The sequence below is a fragment of the Elephantulus edwardii genome, unplaced genomic scaffold, assembly GCF_000299155.1.
Source record: "Elephantulus edwardii isolate Elephantulus edwardi_28Jun2011 unplaced genomic scaffold, EleEdw1.0 scaffold00154, whole genome shotgun sequence".
Taxonomy (NCBI): Eukaryota; Metazoa; Chordata; class Mammalia; order Macroscelidea; family Macroscelididae; genus Elephantulus; species Elephantulus edwardii.
In genome coordinates this window covers 3,475,489-3,496,666 of record NW_006399904.1, presented here as the reverse complement: position 1 = coordinate 3,496,666, position 21,178 = coordinate 3,475,489, and the positions used below count along the sequence as shown (strand labels likewise).

Sequence of the window (21,178 nt, the reverse complement as noted above, 5' to 3'; positions counted from 1 at the left end):
TTAATTCTTTTGCCAGTCTGTGGATCTTCAGTACTTCTCCAGTACCACAGCTCAAAGGCACCAATTAGTTTTCTGTCATCCTTACTCATTTTCAGCTCTCAGATGCATATCAAGTAAAAGAAAAGACCATGTCTTAAATCAAGTGATCCTTAGACTTCAAACTGATTATCATTGTTCTTAAGTATTTGGGAGAGGTCCCTGACTTGCCTAAAGCAATACATCTCATTATTTTGCTGGTACAAGGGTGTTGATCATGGAACCAAGCAAGACAAAAGTATTAACAGTTTCAATCTGTTCTCCATCTGTCATGATGTTGTGACTGGCCTGAGCTCTTTTTCCTCTGCAACAAGTGCCTCAGGTCCTCCTCACTTACAGCAAGCAAAATTGTATTATCCCTTTACACCATACTCTTTAGCAAGGACTATTCCAACAGATTTACCTTGTGTGTTATTTAATTTGTTGACTACCTCTTTCATGCAAGTTGGCTGTGCAAACCACTAGTAGAAAATGCTTAACAACTTTCAATGATCTGGTTTTTGTCCAGGAAGTGTTATTATATCACTCATAATATACACATATCTTTTCCATTAAGTAGTAAAGATAAGTAGTGATTGTGCACAATACATATTTGGAGCCTAGTAGGTATATATATAAATGTGAGCTACTGTTCTGTGTAGAGAAATTGCGTTTGTTGCAAGTATAATCTCAGAACAAATTAGTATAACCAATGCTACATTGGAATATTTAAAATCGATTACTGCTCATGGCCTAAAGATTGACAATAGGCAAGAAATCATCCTTTCTGGGCTTATATAGATTCAACTTTAGGGCATTATTACAAAGAGGTGTATGCAATTTTTCTTTAAATACCGATAATTTAACTCTTGATAATTAAATCCTTTTTATGCTATATTAACCTCGTAAAATGTTTTACTGCTCTTCCCTAAGAGTTTTGAGTTACTTTTTAGCTTTTGGTCAATCAGCATTACAGATGTTCATCTCTTTTTTTTTTAGCCTCCCCTGGGTTTATTCAGTCCCCATAGATATAGATGTTCATCTTTATGTCTGCAATATTTCAGGTTAAACAATCTTGGCTTATTTGCGATAGTAAAGTAAAACAGTACACTAACATTTCCTTGAAACCCAAAAGTTTCTTTTATCTAAGCATCTAGCTCTTTCTTTTATTGTCTTATTTATGCTCATAAACCTTGTACTAAAATGGAATTAAAACTTTAAAAAAAACTTAGTCTAGCTAAGGCTGAGTAAGGCTATGTTTAAAGGGAAAAGACATTTTTCTTATGTTCTCAGAATTCTAACTAGAAATTAACAAAATTCTAACACACATACTGTCAACTGAAAATGGCTTTTTTCCCCCTTAACTCAAAAGCCACAGTTTTGAAAGAAGTACAGTCCTTTTTTGCCAAAATACTTTGTACAAGAGTTCCTAATCCCCCATGGAATTTTAATGTCAAGCTTGACTTCTTCAGAAACATCATGAAACCAAGATAAAATAAGGAGCAGAAAGCCAGTGCTTTCCTTCATGTTTCTGCTTAGAAGCAATTCTAAAAAGTTAAAAATCTGTAAATACTAATGTCACTAGTTACTACCAATTGCAACAACATATTCATAAATAGGATATTTGTTTCCATTGCTATTACCACGGCCATTGAGTCAGTGACTTAGGTCTTTTATGCATATTCAAACAGAATGATATCTTATCCAAAACGTTAGTAATTTTTGCATCAAAGAAATACTGAACAATCTAATGCCAAAGACAACTGGTAGTCTGTGTAAATGCAGGTCTAGCAACTTGCAATATGCAATCTATATGGCAACATAGTCACTCCAATCACACACCTGAACATATCACAAATCCTTTTTTTATTTGCTGAAAGGATAACCCTTATAATAGCTTTAGGTTAAAATTAAATTCTTTTAAAAAAATTAAATTATTTAAGGAACAAAGCTTGAGGCTCTTCAAGAATAATTTCAATAGCAAATTTGTAAATAGGATATTTTGTTTCTATTGCTATTTCCATGCTGGTTGAGTCAATGTCTTCAGTCTTGTACATATACAGAATGTCTACACAGTGCTGGGCACTATATTCAGGTTTGAACTACAACAAAAAATATTATATAATAAAGTTATCTTTACTTAGTTTTCCGTCTAATACATGAGTGTCCCTAGGAGATTGCCTAAAATATCTATAAGTATGTATAAAATGGCTCACCATATTGTCCTAAAACATTGCAATTTATTTCATTTCACTGTTGACAATATTAATAGATAAACATACATCAATTCAACAGTTTCACATGTACCATTCGGAGACATTGATTACATTCTGAAATTTGTGAGGACATTCACGTTCTCCTTTTCAAATTTATTTCTTTCTAATTAAGATAAGTTCATTACTCATACATTTCTTGTGCTTCTTGAGAGATTCCACTGCAGTCCTTGACCACCTGCAGCAAGTTCTTCAGATCTTCCTCAGCTTCAGCAAGCAGGGTTGTGTCATCTGCATAACGCATGTTGTTGATGATTCTTCCACCAGTCCTGATGCCACATTCCTCCTCCTACAGCCCAGCGTCTCGGATGATCTGTTCTCCATATAGATTGAAAAGGAATGGAGACAAACTACATCCCTGATGGACCCCCTTCTTCATTTTGAACCATGTAGTGTCTCCTTGCTCTGTTCTGATGACTGCCTCTTGGTCCAAGTATAGGTTTCGCATTAGCACAATCAAATGTTCTGGGATTCCCATCCTTCTCAGAGTCAGCCACAGCTTGTTGTGATCCACACAGTCAAAGGCCTTTACTTAGTCAATGAAGCACGGATAGACATTCTTCTGGTATTGTATTCTTTGCTATCTGCCAAGATCCATCTAACATTAGATACTGTGAATACTCTTCAACACCACAACTCTAAGGCATCAGTTCTTCTGTCATTTTTATTTATTGTCCAGCTTTTAAGACATCAGTTCTTCTGTCATTTTTATTTATTGTCCAGATTTTAGATGCATAAAAAGTGATAGAAAAGACTATGGTCTAAATCAAGTGTACTTTTAGTCCTCATACTGACAATTTTGCTCATCAGTAATTTGGAAAAATCCCTGATAGTAGAAATTCTAATCCAATACTTTTCTAACTCCTGACTGCTGGTACCAAGGGCATTGATTGTTGATCAAAATAATATGAAGTCATTAACAATTTCAATATTTTCTTCATCTAGGATGATTTTGCTTATCAGTCTGATGATTAATGATTTTGTCTTCTTGAGGCTGAGATACAATCCAAATTGAAGCCTGTATTCCAAGTCTTCTTCACTTTCAGAAAGCAAGGTTATGTCATTTGTGTGACACAAGTTGTTGATGAGTCTTTCTCCAATCTTGATGGCACATTCTTCTTCATGGAGTCCAGCTTCTGGGATGATTTATTTTACATACAGACTTAATAGGAATGGAGAAAGGTGCAACCCAAACTGACAACTTTTCTGATTTTTAAATCATGCAAGAGTTCTAGTCTTCTGTCTGGACAGCAGGTTCTTAGTCTAGGTTTAGGTTTTGTGTGAGAATAAGTAATTGTTACTATATTTCCATTATTTTCAATGTTAGCCAGTTTGTGATGATCCACACAGTCAAATGCCTTTGTATAGTTAAAAAAAAGTACATTGCACACCACAACAACCTTTTGAAATGAGTATTATTTACATATCACATCTATGGAAATTAAGACTAATAAGATTCTGTGATTTGTTCAAAGTCTAATTATCTGTACTGGATATTAATTACGAGTAAATTTATTTACACCAAAGCCCAGTAATTTTGTTCCTACGTCATACATGAACTCTTCATATATTTCTTCAGAGAGATAAGCACTGAATGATTTTGTAATTATTAATTCACCTTGTTTTCAGCAGCTGAATATATTGCAGTACTGGAGTTACTGAGGTTCCTTGTTATATGTGTAATAGAAAAAGAAGCAGCATTGATATCCATTTAGTCCCAAATACTGTGTCACAGAAGTACCAGATTAAGATCTCAATTAAAAAGGAAAATCAGAGATGCCAATGTACACAGGAAGGTCATGCACATAGTAAGAGCATTATTAGTTCCAAATGGAATAGGGCACCTATAAGATTAAGAAGCTTGAGGACATTATGCTGAATGAAACATCTCAGTCACAAAAGGACACATTTTGCATAATGTTACTGTGATAAAATAGGACTGACATGATGACTAGGGAGAAACTAAGAAAAGGGGGATAAACAATGTACATTGCATTGAAACAGAGGAGGGAAAACTGCTTGAAAGGAATATATGATTAGGTATTATTTACATGGAATTAGGAGCGACATCCAATTCTGAAATGGCTTGCCTCCAGAAACTCTATGTACGATCAGTGCTCAGGCTGTTCGTTCATAGGGTCGCTATGAATCATCTACGACTCCAAGGCATCAAACAACAACAACAACAACATTATTTACATGACAACAGTCCAGAATAGGAGCTGCATAGTAAAGTGGGCATGGGGTGGTGGGGGGGGGTATTGCACAACAATGAAAATTTTTTTTTCTTTTTCAAAGAGAAAAGCAAACTGAGGCATGGTGCTGGGTAGAGAGGAAAATTTGCAACAATGGATGAGAGGAAATCCAAATTCTCTGTAAACTTTCATTAAAACCTCAATTTTTTTTAAAAAGCAGCTGTTAGTAAGTTAGGTGTTAAAAGGGATTGATATAAAAATCTGTGTCCTAGGATTTAGAATTTAAAAAAATCTGGATTCGGAATGTTTTAGATAGTCTCCTGATTGAAGATGTATTTATAATTCTTTCCAGTAACAGCACTTTCTATATTTTAAAAACTTATTTTCATTTGATCGTGAATATTTTTGTTGTAAAGTGCTGTCAAGTTGATGGTAACTTATCGATAATCTATAAACAGCATATATGAACCTTTCCTTATTCTGCTCTCTCCTCACAATCTCCAGTATGCAACTTTACAGTCATTCTATCATTCAGGGGTGCAAGTCTTCTCATTCTCAAACTCTCCTACTTTCCAACCATGGTGTCTGTTTCCAAGGTTGATCCCTAAAATATACCCCAAAAATCAAGAAGACAAAGATTCTCGCCACTAAGCCAATTGGCAGTAGGATGATGGATGAAGAAGACATTGAAGTCTTTTAATAATTGCAACTTGCTTGGCTCCACAATCAACATTCTTGGCACTAGCAGTCAGGAAATAAAAAAAAAATATGAACTGTATTGGGAAAGTCTTCTGTCAGGGACCTCTCCAGAGTGCTGAGGAGTAATGATTCCAGTCTAGAAACTAAGGCGCACCTGATCCAGGCCATGGTTTTCACGATTACATGCTATGCATCAGAGAATTGGACAATGACTAAGGATAACAGAGAAAGAATTGATTTCTTTGAGCTGTGGTGCTAGAAAAGATTATTTAAAATATCACAAGTAGTCAGGAGAATAAATAACTCTGTCTTGAAGAGGATGAAACCAAGTATATCCTTGGATGCAAGGATTTTGAAGCTTTGTCTAACATATGTTGAACACTTGGTCAGGAAAGACCAGTCTTTGGAGGGGGATATCATTTTTTGGAAGAGTGGAGGGACAGCACAGGAGTATAAGACCCCAGAGGTGATAAGTAGGGCATTGGGATTAGGTGTCTTAGAGTCAGTGAGACTACTTCAGGATAGAACAGAGCTCAGAGCTGTTGTACGTAGGGTCACTTGAGTCACAGGTGACTCAATGGCACATAACAACAACAACAATCAGTAGTATAAAACAACAAAACAATATCCACCTATGATGTAGGCTACTGAATTTGGTGGAGGGGTATTGTGAATTAAGATATGATGTACAATTTCTACTGAAACCTGAATGAGGAGAAATGATATATGGAAATACCTGGGGCAGATAAATTACTCTGTGTAAATTCCCTGAGATGGGGACAAGCAGATGCAATCAAGAAGGGCAAACACCTAAACAGACCAAACCTATATGTAGTTGTAGTAACAACTGTTAGTGGGATGAAAAATAAAAACACTATTTGTATTTACACAGTCCAGTGAAAACTCAATTTTCTTTCATAAGCTATAGAAATCCAGTGTTCATGGTTTGTTTGACGCTTAAGGTTTACCTGAGAGGCCTTACTTGTGGCCAGTGGAATCACTAGAGAAGAACTGATTCCTTGGCTCTCTGTCAGCCTCCTGCACTTTTCTACTCATTTTCCTTCCTGGTAGGTTGGGTAATCTCCCCTAAGTGTTTCAATTAAAACCCAACCAAGTACCTTAAGCCTGTCAAGCTACAGAAGCTGATACTCTGCTGCTCTTGCTGCACTGAGAAATATAATGCCTTTCAAACTTCCTTTGGGGCATCTCACTACTAGAAAATGCCTGAAGACATCAATTTTGAAACACCTTAATAATAGACCTAAGAATGAAATTGCAAGTCAATGTCCTTCCGCAATTAATCATTTTCCAAATACGGCAGACCCTGAAATAAGTGAGAGTAAGGTAGAAGATAATGCAGAGCATAGGCTAATGCATATTTGATTTGTTTACTGCTTCAAGGAGTACTTATCTGATCAGGGAATCTTCCACTTTCAGCATTGAAATTTGAGGCCTCTTGATAGTTGAAATTCTGAATGTGCTTGAAAGTGTGTTACAGCCCTTAGTCATTAAAGAAAATGAAAAATTCAACAAAGATCACAGTGGACCATTTTCTTCTACTTGTTAGTTATCACGTAGTTACATCCCCCTGGAGCAGGCAGTTCTTGGGCTTTTAGCAAGCTGACAGGTGCACAATACAAAAATTCTAAAACAGGTGGAACTATAAATGTAAAAATTATTTTTTGTAAAAAGTAATTAAATCTTCATTTAATAATTTGTATACAAAGACTTCATAGTGTTATTTTCATATTATAGTAACAGCATATGAAGGGAGACTGAAGTAACTTCTGAGTGTAATAAATAGGTGGATTTTGATCTGATCTGAGTTTACAAAGAAGATGTAAACCATAAAGATATATTTGGTTCAATCTCCAATGAATGACACCCCTGCAATGTGGCTGCCTCATCTCTTAGTCTTTATTAGCACAGATATTTATTATGTATTATAAATGAGATCATGCCAGATAATCAGGAAAACAATGGCAACATAGTAGTAAGAAGCTGCACTGCAATTCCAAAGATATGTCATTCGAATCGATCAGATGCCCCGTGGGCAGTCTCCTCCAATGCGAATCACAGATTCTGAAAACCAGCTGCAGGGTCAACTATGGGCTGGTTCCAACTCATTGACTCACACGATAACACAACACATATTTATCAAGAATTTTTTCCTAAAATAGAAGTATTCTAGAAAATGTTTTGTCACCTCTGAAATCATGTCTTGTGATTATTTTTTTTCTTTGTTGGTAGGATTAAGGATAAAGCATCATTTTCCTACCTGAATTTATCAATAGAAGAAATACATCTATCTTGAAGAAAGTGCAAGCAGAGTACTCCCTCAAGCAATGGTAGTGAAATTTCATAGTTATTTACTTTTTAGGAGGAGCCAGTTCTTAGGGAGAAGCATCATGTAAAATGTAAAATAGAAATGTAGAAGGTCAGTGAAAGAGGTAGACTGTCTATGAGAGAGATTGATACATTAACTACCACAATGGAATTGAGCATGACAGAGATTTTGAAGATGGCATTGAATAGGGAAAGATTCAGATCTGTTATTCATAGGGACTGCTAGTCTATTCTATGACACCTTATAGCATCTCTATTTTAAATATATGTTAGCAAAATGGCTTATTTTAATAATTCTATCTGCTATATCATGCTTTCCACTTATTTCTATTATGAATGCCTGTTACATGCATGAGATAATGAAGATCTGAAAAGAGAACTCATGGGTATTCAATTACTTGTTATCTTCCTATGTTATCAGTCATAAATTAACTTGTATACATTAAGAGTTCATAGGCACATTTAAATTCCAAAATATATTGCATTGTCTAATGTGCTCTGGGAGATAATGGTTATCCATGGTGGACAGTGTTTGGTGGAGCTCCCAGATTAAAAAACACTTGGAAGCAGAAGTGGCATCCACTTCTGAAATAGCTTGTCTCTGGAAACTCTGCAAACTTAGAGAAACTATGAAAGTTATACAGGTGTTCAGGTCTTTCATTAATAGGGTTATTATGAGTTGTCTAAGACTTTATGGCACTCAACAACAATATTCTCTGGTAGTATTACAAAGTGGTGTTAAGGTGAAATAATCATAAGGCTTTGACAATGTAAACCTTGCTTGATTTCTAAGAAATATTGCACAAATTACAGCATTGTACCTTTTTCTTACCCTTAAAAACAGTTGTGATCACAAAAAAGTGCTTCAAAATATGTTTTGAAAATTCTATCTTACTCTCAAGTTAAGAAACATTTAAATAATTCTTTTTAGTTATTACATATTTAAATATGACAACAAGGACTCCTTAACCAGGTAGAAATTTACACAATATTAATACTAAGAGTTCTCTATCTTTAACATTCGTTGACATACCTTAGAATATGTCTCCATGTGTTCACTAATATATATGATATGAGCCAACTGTTTTATACACTATAATTTAATCACTATATGTTTTGACTTCCTGTTTTTAAAAGTTATGTCATGTGTCAAATATTCTGAGAGTAATTTGTTTGACTTGTAGCAAGTAAAATATTCAGTTTACAATTGTGTGTATATATTCCTGTGTGCTGTGGACTTATAGTATACATGTGTAAAGTATGTAGATTTACTTCTAAGATGGGTTGTGTTCCAGTTCCAGTGATTGAAGAAATGCCATTGGACTTCCTTCCCTCCATCATTTCTTTATTCCTCCCTTTGTTTCTTTTCTTTGCATTGAATTTTTAATTCAAATAAAATGGACACAATTTTAATGACAAGATTATTGGAGGTTGCTTTGTTATACTTGATTGTATGTCCTGGGTACTTTGTTTCTCTAACGTTGTGCACTAAAACGTTTTTCATAAACAAATTGTCTAATAATAGAGGGGCTTTTATTTAAGTTCTTTTTTTGCCATCAACTTTCTAGGTTTACATTAATACAACACTGCCAATTGCTGTAACAGTAGACACCATGTTATCGGATAGCATACAGTTTCCAGTTTTGTCATTTCCATGTAAGATTCCTTGGAATATTCTTGGTTCAAATCAATGAAATAATAATCTTTTGGGGGGAGAGTATGGGGAATAAAGGAAAAAATATTTTGAGGGTATAGATTTTTTTAACTTCTTGCTTGATAGCAATGTATCAACAAGATTGAGAATTACCAGTTTCAGAACTTCTGAGATCATTCCACATTTTCTAACAGATTTGTGGACAATATATATACTGAATTAATGTGTCTCACTCTTGATATCTGAGAATCAAGTGCACCAAAATGAATCTAAAATTGTATCTACTTTCTAGCTCATATTTTCTGTTTAATTTTTCTTTTCACAAATTTATAATAAAGCCTTCACTTCATGAAGCAAGAATTGCTAGATAAACCCCAAAGCTATTTTCTTTAAAGACCTTTCAAAACCCTACAGCTTTAATATCTACTTGTTACAGTGTTATTGTTAGATTTAAATTTAGTGGAAAATAGGTTTCCTATTAGTTCTTTGGTTGTAAACTTATAAATCCTTTTCATTAAATCTTTTTCTTTTCTATTAAGATTTAGCAAACTCCCACAAGTATTTTATAGTATTATTCTGAAAGATTTGAACCCATTGAGATATATTATTATGAAATATTTTTAAAGGATAAAATATAAGTGGTAATAATTTTTATTTGCAGTCCAACAACAATAACAGCAGAGTGGATAACACTTGTATTTAACAACTTATGCTACATGTAATAATCTGAATATTCTCAGGACTTTGTAAAATGTCCTTGATAATCTTATTGTCAAAACATTTAAGTGTTATGCCTATTGGCTGAAAATACAAAGCTACACAGTTTAAAAAGAAATAAAAACCTGCAAACAGTTTCTAGAAGATACTTAAAAGTTAACCTCAGACAAATTAAATCTTGAAGTTATGGTACAAACTATTTTGTTCTATAACTTCATGGGAAAGCTATTTATAGCTAAAGTGACCAAAGCATACCCATTAGGAGTATTCAAATATCTATCTCTATGGATTTTTTAATACTCTATTTTTTATTCATTCTGATGGAACTAAGAATAGCTATAACAGGCAGATTATTAGAAGCAACTGGAAAAATTGTATGTCAACAAACCACAAAGACCTAATAGCAAGTCATTGAAGATTTTAAAGGTTAAATAAATGTCTACTTAAGGGGGGAGTCACAGAATAAGTAAAAGGGATCATTGCACTAAAATAGGGGGGGGGAAATGGGAGAAGTCAACACAAAGGAAGATATGTTAGAGTTTGTCCAGTGACAGAAATAAGCAAGTATTCATGTTATAATTCATAAGGAGTTGCACTTTTATACAAAGGCCATGATTTTCTGGTTGTTCGAATCCACCAGTAGCTCTGTAGAAAATAATTTTCTCATGTAATTTATGGCCACAGCAAATGGATAATCAGCTAGATGTTGGTTCTGATTCCACAGCAAAGGGATAGAATTAATAGGTTAGTGCTTGTGGATTGTCGTTTTTGTTAGGAAATCTTTCAGGTGGGTTCTACTCATAATGACCCTCTGCCATCCTCATAATCCTTGCTATGCTTGAACCACCCTGTTGATCAATCTCCGTGAAGGCTTTAGTATTTTTAAAGGGACCAAAGTATTGGCAATAGTAATTACTGAAGGGACAGATCCCTTTAACTGTCTCAGAATTCAGAAACTTGAAAGAAGAAAATGTTAAAATTTGTATCATCAAATCTTGAGGATCCTGTCTCAATAGTGAGATGAAGCCTGGAAACAACTTCTCATATCATTTTCCAGCCTCATTCATACCACTGTCTTAATTTAACTTCATATGCCCTCTATCAAGCTACTTTATCACTACCCAAAACAATTTCTAAACTGTTAATAGCAATTTCCTCTATACTATTAAACCCATCTCTTCCCCCCACCCCAATTATTCTGCTTTGGCCAATCTCTAATTTCTAATTAGGAGTTTACCCCTATTTCAATTTGAGTACTCTGTCTGTGTTACTAAATTGCTCTAAGTATCCAAGGTATGCGACCAGGAGATGAGTGTCACAGTCTGCTCTAATCGTTTTTCCTCTTTCTTTTACCTATTTTCATATAGATCTCTGATACTGAGAATAATCTCATCTGCCCAAGGGAAATTTTAATGAAAGTAGTGAATAAAAATGAGATATCCCGAAGTCCCCATCAGCTTAGGGAATATGTATAAAGAGCAAAGGCCACATGGAGAATGTCGTATCTGACCTTTACTAACTACACGGGATGGGAGGGGAGTATCCCCATCCACAGCATCACTGACACAAACCAATTTCCATGAGGTCAGATATGTGCCTCACTGTTCTAATGCCTCCTTCTACTCATCTCGTCATCAATCTTACTGCTTCACTGGGCCTAAAATCTGAAGAGATAGCTCACAGACCACACAGAACCATATTAGGGGAGTTAAAAGGTTATAATTCAGATATAGCGCAAAATATAGTCAAGATAACACATTCCAAAATGTGCACACAGGCACTCAGTCTCAAGTTACATGGCTCTAACTGTTCTCAAATTCTTAGTCCTGCCAATATTGGCTAACCTCACACACACACACACACACACACACACACACACACTCTCACTGCCCCAAAGTCTCATCTCACATCTAGCTCTTCAATTGAGCCATTACTGCTGTTGCCATCCTGAAGTTTTCCTACATTTCACTGGATTGGGGAAAGGTCTTTCTTCTCTGGTTAGGTCTTCTAGTGCAGAAAGAATGCCTTCTGGTGTGTGTGTGTTGGGGGAGGGGATTCCTGTTCTTCAGCTAGAGTCATTTAATTTTTGGCAAGATTAGTCAATTCTCTTGTAGAGACTACTCAGTCTCCTTATGGAATGGTAGATGGCCAAGCCTTTTGCGAATAGGCCACCCCACTCAATCACACAGTCTCGCCCCTCCATGTAGTCAGCCTTCTACCCTAAAAAAAAAAAAAAAAGCCATATTGAGAGACAAAATCCACAGAACACTAAAACATTTTTGTCTTTTTTTTTTTATTCTGAATAGTCTCTTGAAAGTTTCATCACTTTGATAAACATCTTCCTTTCTCCATTATCCTACCTACATAAATAGGAAGAGATTAGTAATTGGGATATTTCTAATTCCTTAAGTTATTCAATTAGTGCATATTTTAACTGCTCTAGTTTAATGCCAATTATTTTTAACTTGATACATTCTGTGGTCTTGTTTGATTTTTTTTTTAAAATAATGCGTTTGTTAGTCTAGTGAAATAAGAATCACAAAGTAAGTTGCAGTGGAAGCCTAGAAGTTGGCTTTTTTAGTCATTTTATTAAGCTCTCTCTGGTTTCCACCTCCTTTAATTGCAGACACATGGTCTTACAAATTATCAACAGCTGTGGGACTAGCATGAGGGGGTGCGGGAGAGGGAAAAGGGAAGAGAGGAAGGGAGGGAAGGGAAAGGGGACAGAGAGAGAGACAGGGAGAGACAAAGAGAGAGCACTTAAGTAGCAAGACTTGTGGCAGCAAGACTTTAGAGAGACTGGAATAAGACCCTCGTGAAAATAAGACCCTGGTAGTGAAGCACTGGTGATGATGCTAGAGAGACTGTGGCATCGCTGTGGAGGAACTGTGGTTGTGACCTGAGGCTTCTTGCATTTGTGCTGGCCTCAGTGAAAGTTTTGCTGTTTTTTCCTTTGATGGTGTAAGGAAAAGCTGCTAGCTGAACTGAAAACAGTCTGAACTAATTGAGGACTTTTCCCTTGAGACTATTGGGCTTAATCTAGACTTTATTGAGATATTCTATCCCTTCTTCACTCTCCAACTTAATTGCCTAATAAACCCTCTTCTTAGTACCACAACTGTGGGTCTGTGAGTCAACAATGAACAAATGAACCACTTGCCACTGGCTCTAGAGGACCATGGGACCATGGGCTCTTTATCTGCTTTCTGCTCTGAGGCTGTGAGGTACTCTGTACTATTCTCACTCCCTCTGACCCTTTCAGATAAACAATCGTGGCCGACCCTTTAGTGCCCGCTCTCATGTCCCATTTTCAGTCCTTTAGCATAAATAAGTATAAAAATTGGTCAAATGGCTAGAAAATAAACATTTGTAGAATGGAGACAACCAAATAATATTTTTCTCTATTTTACTTTCAGGTCAAAACTGTGGAGGCTTAGTACAAGGTCCAAATGGCACCATAGAGAGTCCAGGATTCCCACATGGTTACCCAAACTATGCCAACTGCACCTGGATAATTATCACGGGGGAACGCAATAGGATACAACTGTCATTTCATACTTTTGCTCTTGAAGAAGATTTTGATATTTTATCAGTTTATGATGGACAACCCCAACAAGGGAATTTAAAAGTGAGGTAAAGTACCATTTCTTTATTATATTAATAAGAAAGCACTACTTGAGTGTTTAAATTCTGAAATTTAACTGGAATTTATATTGGTTTTTAGTTACAGAAAAATGCAATTTTATAATGAAGGAAAATTAAATACTGTAGATTTTTGCCAACTATGCACATTTCTCAATGCTTAAAAATACATTTTCTGTTGAAAGCAATTATTACTTTCATCGTAGACACTAGATTATTCAGATCTATAAAAGTGTTGTCATGGAGATGTATATAAAGTTATAAAATACTATTGTTTTTAAGTAACTGGATTTGAAAGAAAAAGAACACAGATAAATGCATGAGTACAATTAGAGAACAAAAGGAAACTTTATATGCTAGAAAATGCTTTCAACAAAAAGTACATAGGAGGTGGGTGGTGGCAAGAACATTGAGGAATATCATATTCTTTGAAGACATTTTATCTTATAAAAATCTTGATATGTTCTACTCCCCACTGATGTTTTCTTTTGTCCCATGATATTTACCATGAGAAAAGAACAGTAATACTGAAATTATTTTGTTATAGTCTTGATTTATCAACAAGTAAAAGTCATACCAGTACAAAAAGATTTTTTTAAAAAAATGTTTTTGGGGTAAAGAAATTGGAGAAATTATTTTAAAACTTTAAAGTTTCTGAAATTGATGATAAATTTAAATACAAATATACAATGGATATAATTTTTATACAAAGTTAACATATTTTAACAAAGTTTACCTTTGCTAACTTGCTTTTCAATTTGGCATTTAAGTTTGTGCAATATCTGGTATCTTAAAGAAAAAATGCAGAATGATAGCAGACATGAAATCATTATTATTTCGTCAAATTATATAAAAATACCACAAAAGGAATATTTTTTTACAAATCCAGTTAATATACCAATCTTCATTAATCCTACTCAACCAAATTACATTAATTATATAGTCACTTAATTTAATTATGTAATTAAATATAATATTAGTTGACTACATTGCTGTTGTTTTGGACCATTAAGTCAGGACTGACCCATATATGACTCAGTAGTGGCTTTCAGAGGCATTTAATTACATGGGAAGAAATTACCTATTTTTTCCATGTGGAGCAGCTGATGGATTTTTAACCTTGTACTTTTGTCAGTAGAACTCCTTACAATTTGGACACCAGAGTTCTTATAGTTAATAGATTGACTCTATAATGTATTGTGTTAATATAATTAATTATTTGGTCATATTTAAATATAAAATAACTGTATACTTTTATTAGGGTGCTATTCAATATTTATTATATGTTGTTGTTGTTAAGTGCCATCGAGTCGCATGCGGCTCAGGGACCCTGTGAAGGAGAGTCCTGGACGCTTGGGTGCCTTTCATCCTCTCTCCAGGTTCAAAGGGTTTCCGGAGGCAAGTTATTATGGAAGTGGATGCCACTCCTCCTTCCACGCTTATTTTAATCGGGAGCTCCACCCGACTCTCTGTCTGCATTGGGTCACCAGCCATTAAAGCATGTGATACATCAGTGTCACAGTGTTCAGCCTCACAGCAACCACAAGTGACCGTGGGCCGGCAACTTGTACACCAGGACTATACGACCTAGAGGAATGTCTGAACAAAAACAATGAAAGACAGGCCTGAGGGCCGCGGATTAAAAGTCACCAACCTTTGCCTTGGTAGCATCGTTTTCTGTATTTATTGTATAGTTTTAGAAATATTTTGGCATTAGGTTTTTGTAAATTTTTTATCTGTCTTTTGAATAAGTGATATTTATCTTAACATATATGAGATTTATCTATATGGAAACCTGCTGCAGGGTTAAATATGAGTCAGTTTTGATTCAAAATAATAGCTACAATACATATACAACTGTTGATCATGTTAGGCAAGATTTCTTATCTTCATTCCTGTTATTCTAAATATTACTTAGAATTATTTTCCCCAATTGTGAACCTATCCAGGAAATAGTGGTATGTAATTTTAACAGATATTAGATTGGTATAGAGAAAAAAAAAGGGAGAGGAGGAGAAACTAAGAATTATTGTCTATTTAAATATCAACCCATGTCAATTATTCAATATGTTACTGTTGTTGTGTACTGATGTGTGAGAACTGAACCATAGCTTACCCTCCGGCAGGTTTTCAGAGGAACTTAATTGAAGGGGAGGAGATTGTTCATCCTTCTCCTATGGTGCAGCTGGTGGATTTGAACCACGTGTCTTCAGGATTGCAGCACAGCTTCTTGCCACTAGGCCACCACATATCCAACAACATTGGATATGAATGATTCTTTTTATTTCCCTTTAAGCATTACTAGTATATATGTACTCTAAGAACAAATACTTCCTTTTATCACTGTTAAAGTTTCCATTCCCTTTATCTATTATATAAAAAGGGATCTATTTTATTAATTTAGTGATATATATAATATATATATATTATATATATAAATCGCACAATTCCTTACCCTCTCTTGTCTTTAAGGTATTATTCTGATCATTTTATATGTCAATAAGTATAAAACATAAAATACCTTATTATCTTCATTATCATGACAGAATCATTAGCAGCAAAATTAAAATCAGAACAATGTACTTCATTGCATTGCATTACAGAGTACCAGGGAATATGACAGAAATCAATGTGGAAACTCATAGAACTTTACAAATAACCATTGAGTGGTATATGTTAGCATCATAATTATAACACTCAACTATGATGCTAGTAGAAAATGCATGAGATGCTAGTTAGAATGATGCCACTCGAGTCTTATAAATTAGTTGAGCATAGTTTTCATCTGTGTGATAGAAAAAATATCATATTTACCAACAGCTTCTTGAGGTGTTTATGGCAAGATATAAAGAACTTAAGGTTAGATTAATGCATTCATCTTTATATTATATTCTCTAACTCTTCCTTCTACATCCATACTCAGAATGTCTTTCTGATTGGACATCTATTGGAGAACAGACAGTATTGGGGGGTACAAAAGTGACTTTTTAAGGTATCACACCACAAAACTTCTCATAAATAGAATTCCATCAATGAATATTGCATATTCTGTTTCTTTACCAAAACAAAATTTTGAAAAATGAAAAAACTGAAAGTAAAATTTGCTCTACAGAAGTAACTCATGGTTGCTGTGATGCTAAATAAACACTGTGACACTGATGTATCAAATGCGATAATGGTTACCCGTATTAGACAGTGTTTGGTGGAGCTCCCTGATTAAAACAAGCTTGGATGCAGGAGTGGCATCCACTTAAAAAATAACTTACCTCCAGAAACTCAATGAACTTGGAGAAATGATGAAAGTTATACAAGTGCTCAGGTCTTTTCGTTCATAGGGTTGCTATGAGTTGTCTACAACTCAATGGCACTTAACAACAACAAAAACAGTTAGTAAAAACACTGAGAAACAACCAGTATTTCAGCATCAGTTAATGTGAAATGAAATTATAAATAATATCAAATACTAGTCAATCTCAAGAAAAGGCTCTAATGTTACTTGATTTTTTGCTATACCTTAGGACAATTGTTTATTTCTCACGTTTTATTAACTAACATTTTAAGCAGCTCCAGAATCTAAATTAAGAAGACTTTTGTTTGAGGATGGACATGGTAGCAGTTGATCTGCTGTGCTATCATGAAAGTTACAACTTGTAGCTGTCCCAGTCTGTTATTTTATTTTACTGCTTTACAAAAGCTGTTTTTAGTAGCTCAAAATAGGCTGCTTCTTCTTGTTGATTGCCTTTGATTCAAGCATGACTCAAAGCGACCCTATGAACAAAAATCCTGAAACTCCTCTACAACTATTGACATTTATCAAAATATGCTTAACTAAAACAATAATAATTAATAATTATTAATAATAATTAATGAATATTTGATATCCTAAGCAACTTGAGTAATTTATTATAAAGGATTTTCTTTTGTTTAGCCAAAAGAAGAACATTTTATAAATAGATATAACATGTAAATTTAACTCAACTAGCAAACACGTTTTGTTGGAGATTTTAATATATTTACATTTATAGATGTAACATAAATTTTAGTTTTCTCAAAACTCATTGCTTCTGGAGTCAGTTCTCCTTGATAAATGATCCTCCATTGGGTGTTGGAGACAGTGAGATTGGCACAGGGTTTAGGGCTGTTGTATATAGGGTTGCTATGAGATGCAGGCGACTCAACGACACTTAACAACAACAAAAACAATATAACTAAGTATTTATGAAGGGAATATAATTTAGATTAGATTATATGTGTAAATCTGTGCAATGTTAAAAGTATTAGTATTTATTCTCTTATACTAAAATATCTTACTAATATATATTTAAAAATATAGCATCTGGATGCCGAATTTTGTAAAGTTTTTTTCCTACTTCAACAAATAATGAGTTATAATTGACTCACAATAAAAACCGGACTTGGAATTCTGAATGATGTTGGAAACTCATAAATTCTTTTTATAGAGAGAATTTTAATACATTATAATAATTTATTAATTGCTATGAGAGGCTGGAAGGAAGACTTCTCACCCAACCTGAGAGATGATAGATTCCTACCAGACAATATTTTCAGCCAAGGCAAAATTGTCTCTAAATGATGCTCTTTACAGCTATAACTTTTGGTGACATATGTTTGTAGTTGTTGCAAGGTGATATGCTGTTATTGTGTGTTTTCAAGTCGGAACTGACCCACATCTCCAGCAGATAGATTTTCAGAGGCAGTAAGTCACAAGGAAGAAGATTGCCCATCCTTTTCCAGTGCAGTAACTGATGGATTTCAATCGCATGCCTTTGAAATTTCAGAACAGCTTCTTACCACTAGGCCACTAGCACTCCTTTTGAGTCCTAGTAGATACAATTAAACCTACCTCTCTCGTCTCTATCTCTTTTGTCTCAGCTATGCTGCTATGAGCACTTTTTAACTGTGGGTGATTCTTTGTAATGTGAGGATACTTGTAGACCCTTACAGTTGCCAAAACTTGAAGTGACAGCATATTGATGATAGAAGTCAGAATGCTGTTAAATATATCAAAATGTGTAGCCCCCATGACACAACTATTTGGCACTAAAGGTTAAGTATACCTAGAATAAAAATCCTTGTTTATAGTAATGCATGCATAACTAGTGCCGATATAACCAAAGTGAACATACCATGCACCGCCAACATAACAAAAACAAAGCTGTCCTGGAGAGAGTGAAGCCAAGTTGCTCCTTGAGGGCAAAGATTTTGAAATTCCACCTCACATACTTTCGATGTATTGCCAGGAGGGACCAGTTCTTGGAGAAGGACATCATGTTTGGAAGTGTGGAGGGACTGCAGAAAAGAAAGACCATAGATGAGATAGACTGACACAGTAACTGGGATGCTGGGGGTAAATGTGTCAGAGACAATGAGATTGGATCAAGATAGGGTAGAGATAATAAGAGCTCTTGTGCATAGAGTCACTATGACTTGAGGACACATCACAACAAAATATAATCAAAAGACAACTGATTCTTTTTAAGACAGCAGCTTCTTGGTGACCCACTGTGTGTCACAGTAAAAGTACAGTCCATATGATATTCAAAGGTTTATTTTTCTTATGTATATAATTAGGCTTTTCTTGTGAGGTTTCTCTGGGCAAACTTCTAGAAGTCTAGTCATATACATCACCCAAACATCTCATTTATATTTTTGTACTTCTAGAAAAGAAAGAAGGAAAGACCTTTAATAATATGGATTGAGACAGTGACCGTAACAATAGGCTAGAACATATCAGAAATTATGAGGATGATGCAGAATAGGGACATGTTTAGATCTATTGTTCATAGGTTGCTATAGACAGAATCAATTTGGCAGCACCTCACAACAAGAGAGAATCATCTATGAGGCAGTTCTGACTCGACAGCAGAGAGAGAGATGGTTTGTTTGTGGTTTGATTTTTTTTTATCTATATGCATCTTTTTCTGTCAAATGATCAAAGCAGAGAAGAGTAAAATAGAAATAGTAAAGACTGTTTCCATCTGTAATTTTGGGGCAGTGAAGCAAATATTGAGGTGCTCCTTGCTAATTAGAGACGAGAAATAAGAGGTGAAGTCTAAGATCGTATCAGTAAATGAATTTTACACAGTCTTAGTCATATTCCATTTTAATTTAAAAAAATCACCCTTAAATTCTCTTTCAACAAAGATTTTTTGTGTCCTTAGTTTCTGGGAAAAGGAACATAAAGAATATGTCAAAAGACTGGTAAAATATGACTTGATAGTTTACAATTTCTTTGAGGTGGTGAATCTTTAAAACTACTTTTATTGGTTTCACTCAATGGGAAACTATCCACATTAATAAGCAATAAGACTATATAAATAATCAAATTTCCTAGAATCTTCATGATTATAATGACCTTTAATTATCCACAGATATTTTACATGTTTAAGGATTACATTTTAACATTTCGTTCTTTTCTTCTTACTACTCATGTTTTTAGTTTTTGTTAGCAAAGCCTATGCTTTTTTATCCTATAAACCGTAGTATTTGAACACTTGTTTTGTTTCAGGCTGTACACTCTATTCTAACTCATAGTGACAAAAAAATTCATTACATAACACATTGCAATGCTTTATTCCTACGTTATTCTCTCAATCATTGATATATGTGAGCCCTTCTCCAGAATCTGGATCCTTTTGATAACCTGTCCAAAATAAATGACATGAACTCTAAGTCTTATCACTCAGGGGCATTCTAGATTTGATTCTTCAAAGGCGCATTTATTCATTCTTCTGTTGTGTTCAACTTTGGTATATTCAGCAGTCTTCATTCATAAACACCAAAACTCACACATAATTGTTCCTCAATCTTCCTTAATCACTGTCCAGTTTTCACATGTATATGAGGTAATTTAAAATACCAAAGCTAAATCAGATACACCTTACTCTTTATAATGATTTTAACATGTTTTTAATTGAAATTTTGATGAAAGCTTACAAAGACTTTGGATTTCCATTCATAAATTGTTGTACATTTTCCCTCCCTGTACACTCCTTCCCCCAAATCACTTTTTTCTTCAAAAAGAAAAAAAAATCTTTCATTGTTATACAATCCCCTCCCCGCTCCAAGTACACTTTACTATGCAGCTCTTATTCTGGACTCTTGTCATAAAAATAATACCTAATCATATATTCCTTTTAAACAGTTCTCTCCCTCATCTAGATAATGATCATGTATCATCATATATGATGATATCATATATATGATTATATAATGTATAATCAGTATTCATTATTTATCCCCTTATGTCTTAGGTTCCCTCCATTCAAAATATCAGTCCTGTTTTACAACAGTGTCAATATGCAGTATTTATCCTTTTGTGACTGAGATATTTCACTCAGCATAATGTCCTCCAGGGTCACCCATTTTGTATAATAATTCATTAATTCCTTGTTTTCAATGCAGCATCGTATTTCATTGTGTGAATATACCAGATTTTCTCTAGCCATTTGTTTGTTGATGGGCACGTGGGTTGTTTAAGGATCTTTGCTATTGTGATCAAAGCAACAATAAACATGGGTGTGCATATATCTCCTTGGGTAGCAGTTCTGGTGTCTTTAGGGTATATTCCTAGTAGTGGAATTGCTGGATCAAATGGTACTTCTATTTCTAACTTT

At 34.5% G+C, this 21,178-nt stretch overlaps 1 protein-coding gene across 1 annotated transcript in view; it reads left to right on the top strand.

Annotated features, from left to right (window-relative positions):
• Nucleotides 1–12,406: 12,406 nt before the first annotated feature.
• Nucleotides 12,407–21,178, top strand: part of CSMD1 (CUB and Sushi multiple domains 1) — a 2,584,888-nt gene continuing 2,576,116 nt past the window's right edge. Inside the window, exons 1-2 of the mRNA XM_006895025.1 lie at nt 12,407–12,410; nt 13,316–13,532. Of these exons, the coding sequence (XP_006895087.1) occupies nt 12,407–12,410; nt 13,316–13,532 (221 nt within the window). The remainder of the gene's footprint in view (nt 12,411–13,315; nt 13,533–21,178) is intronic.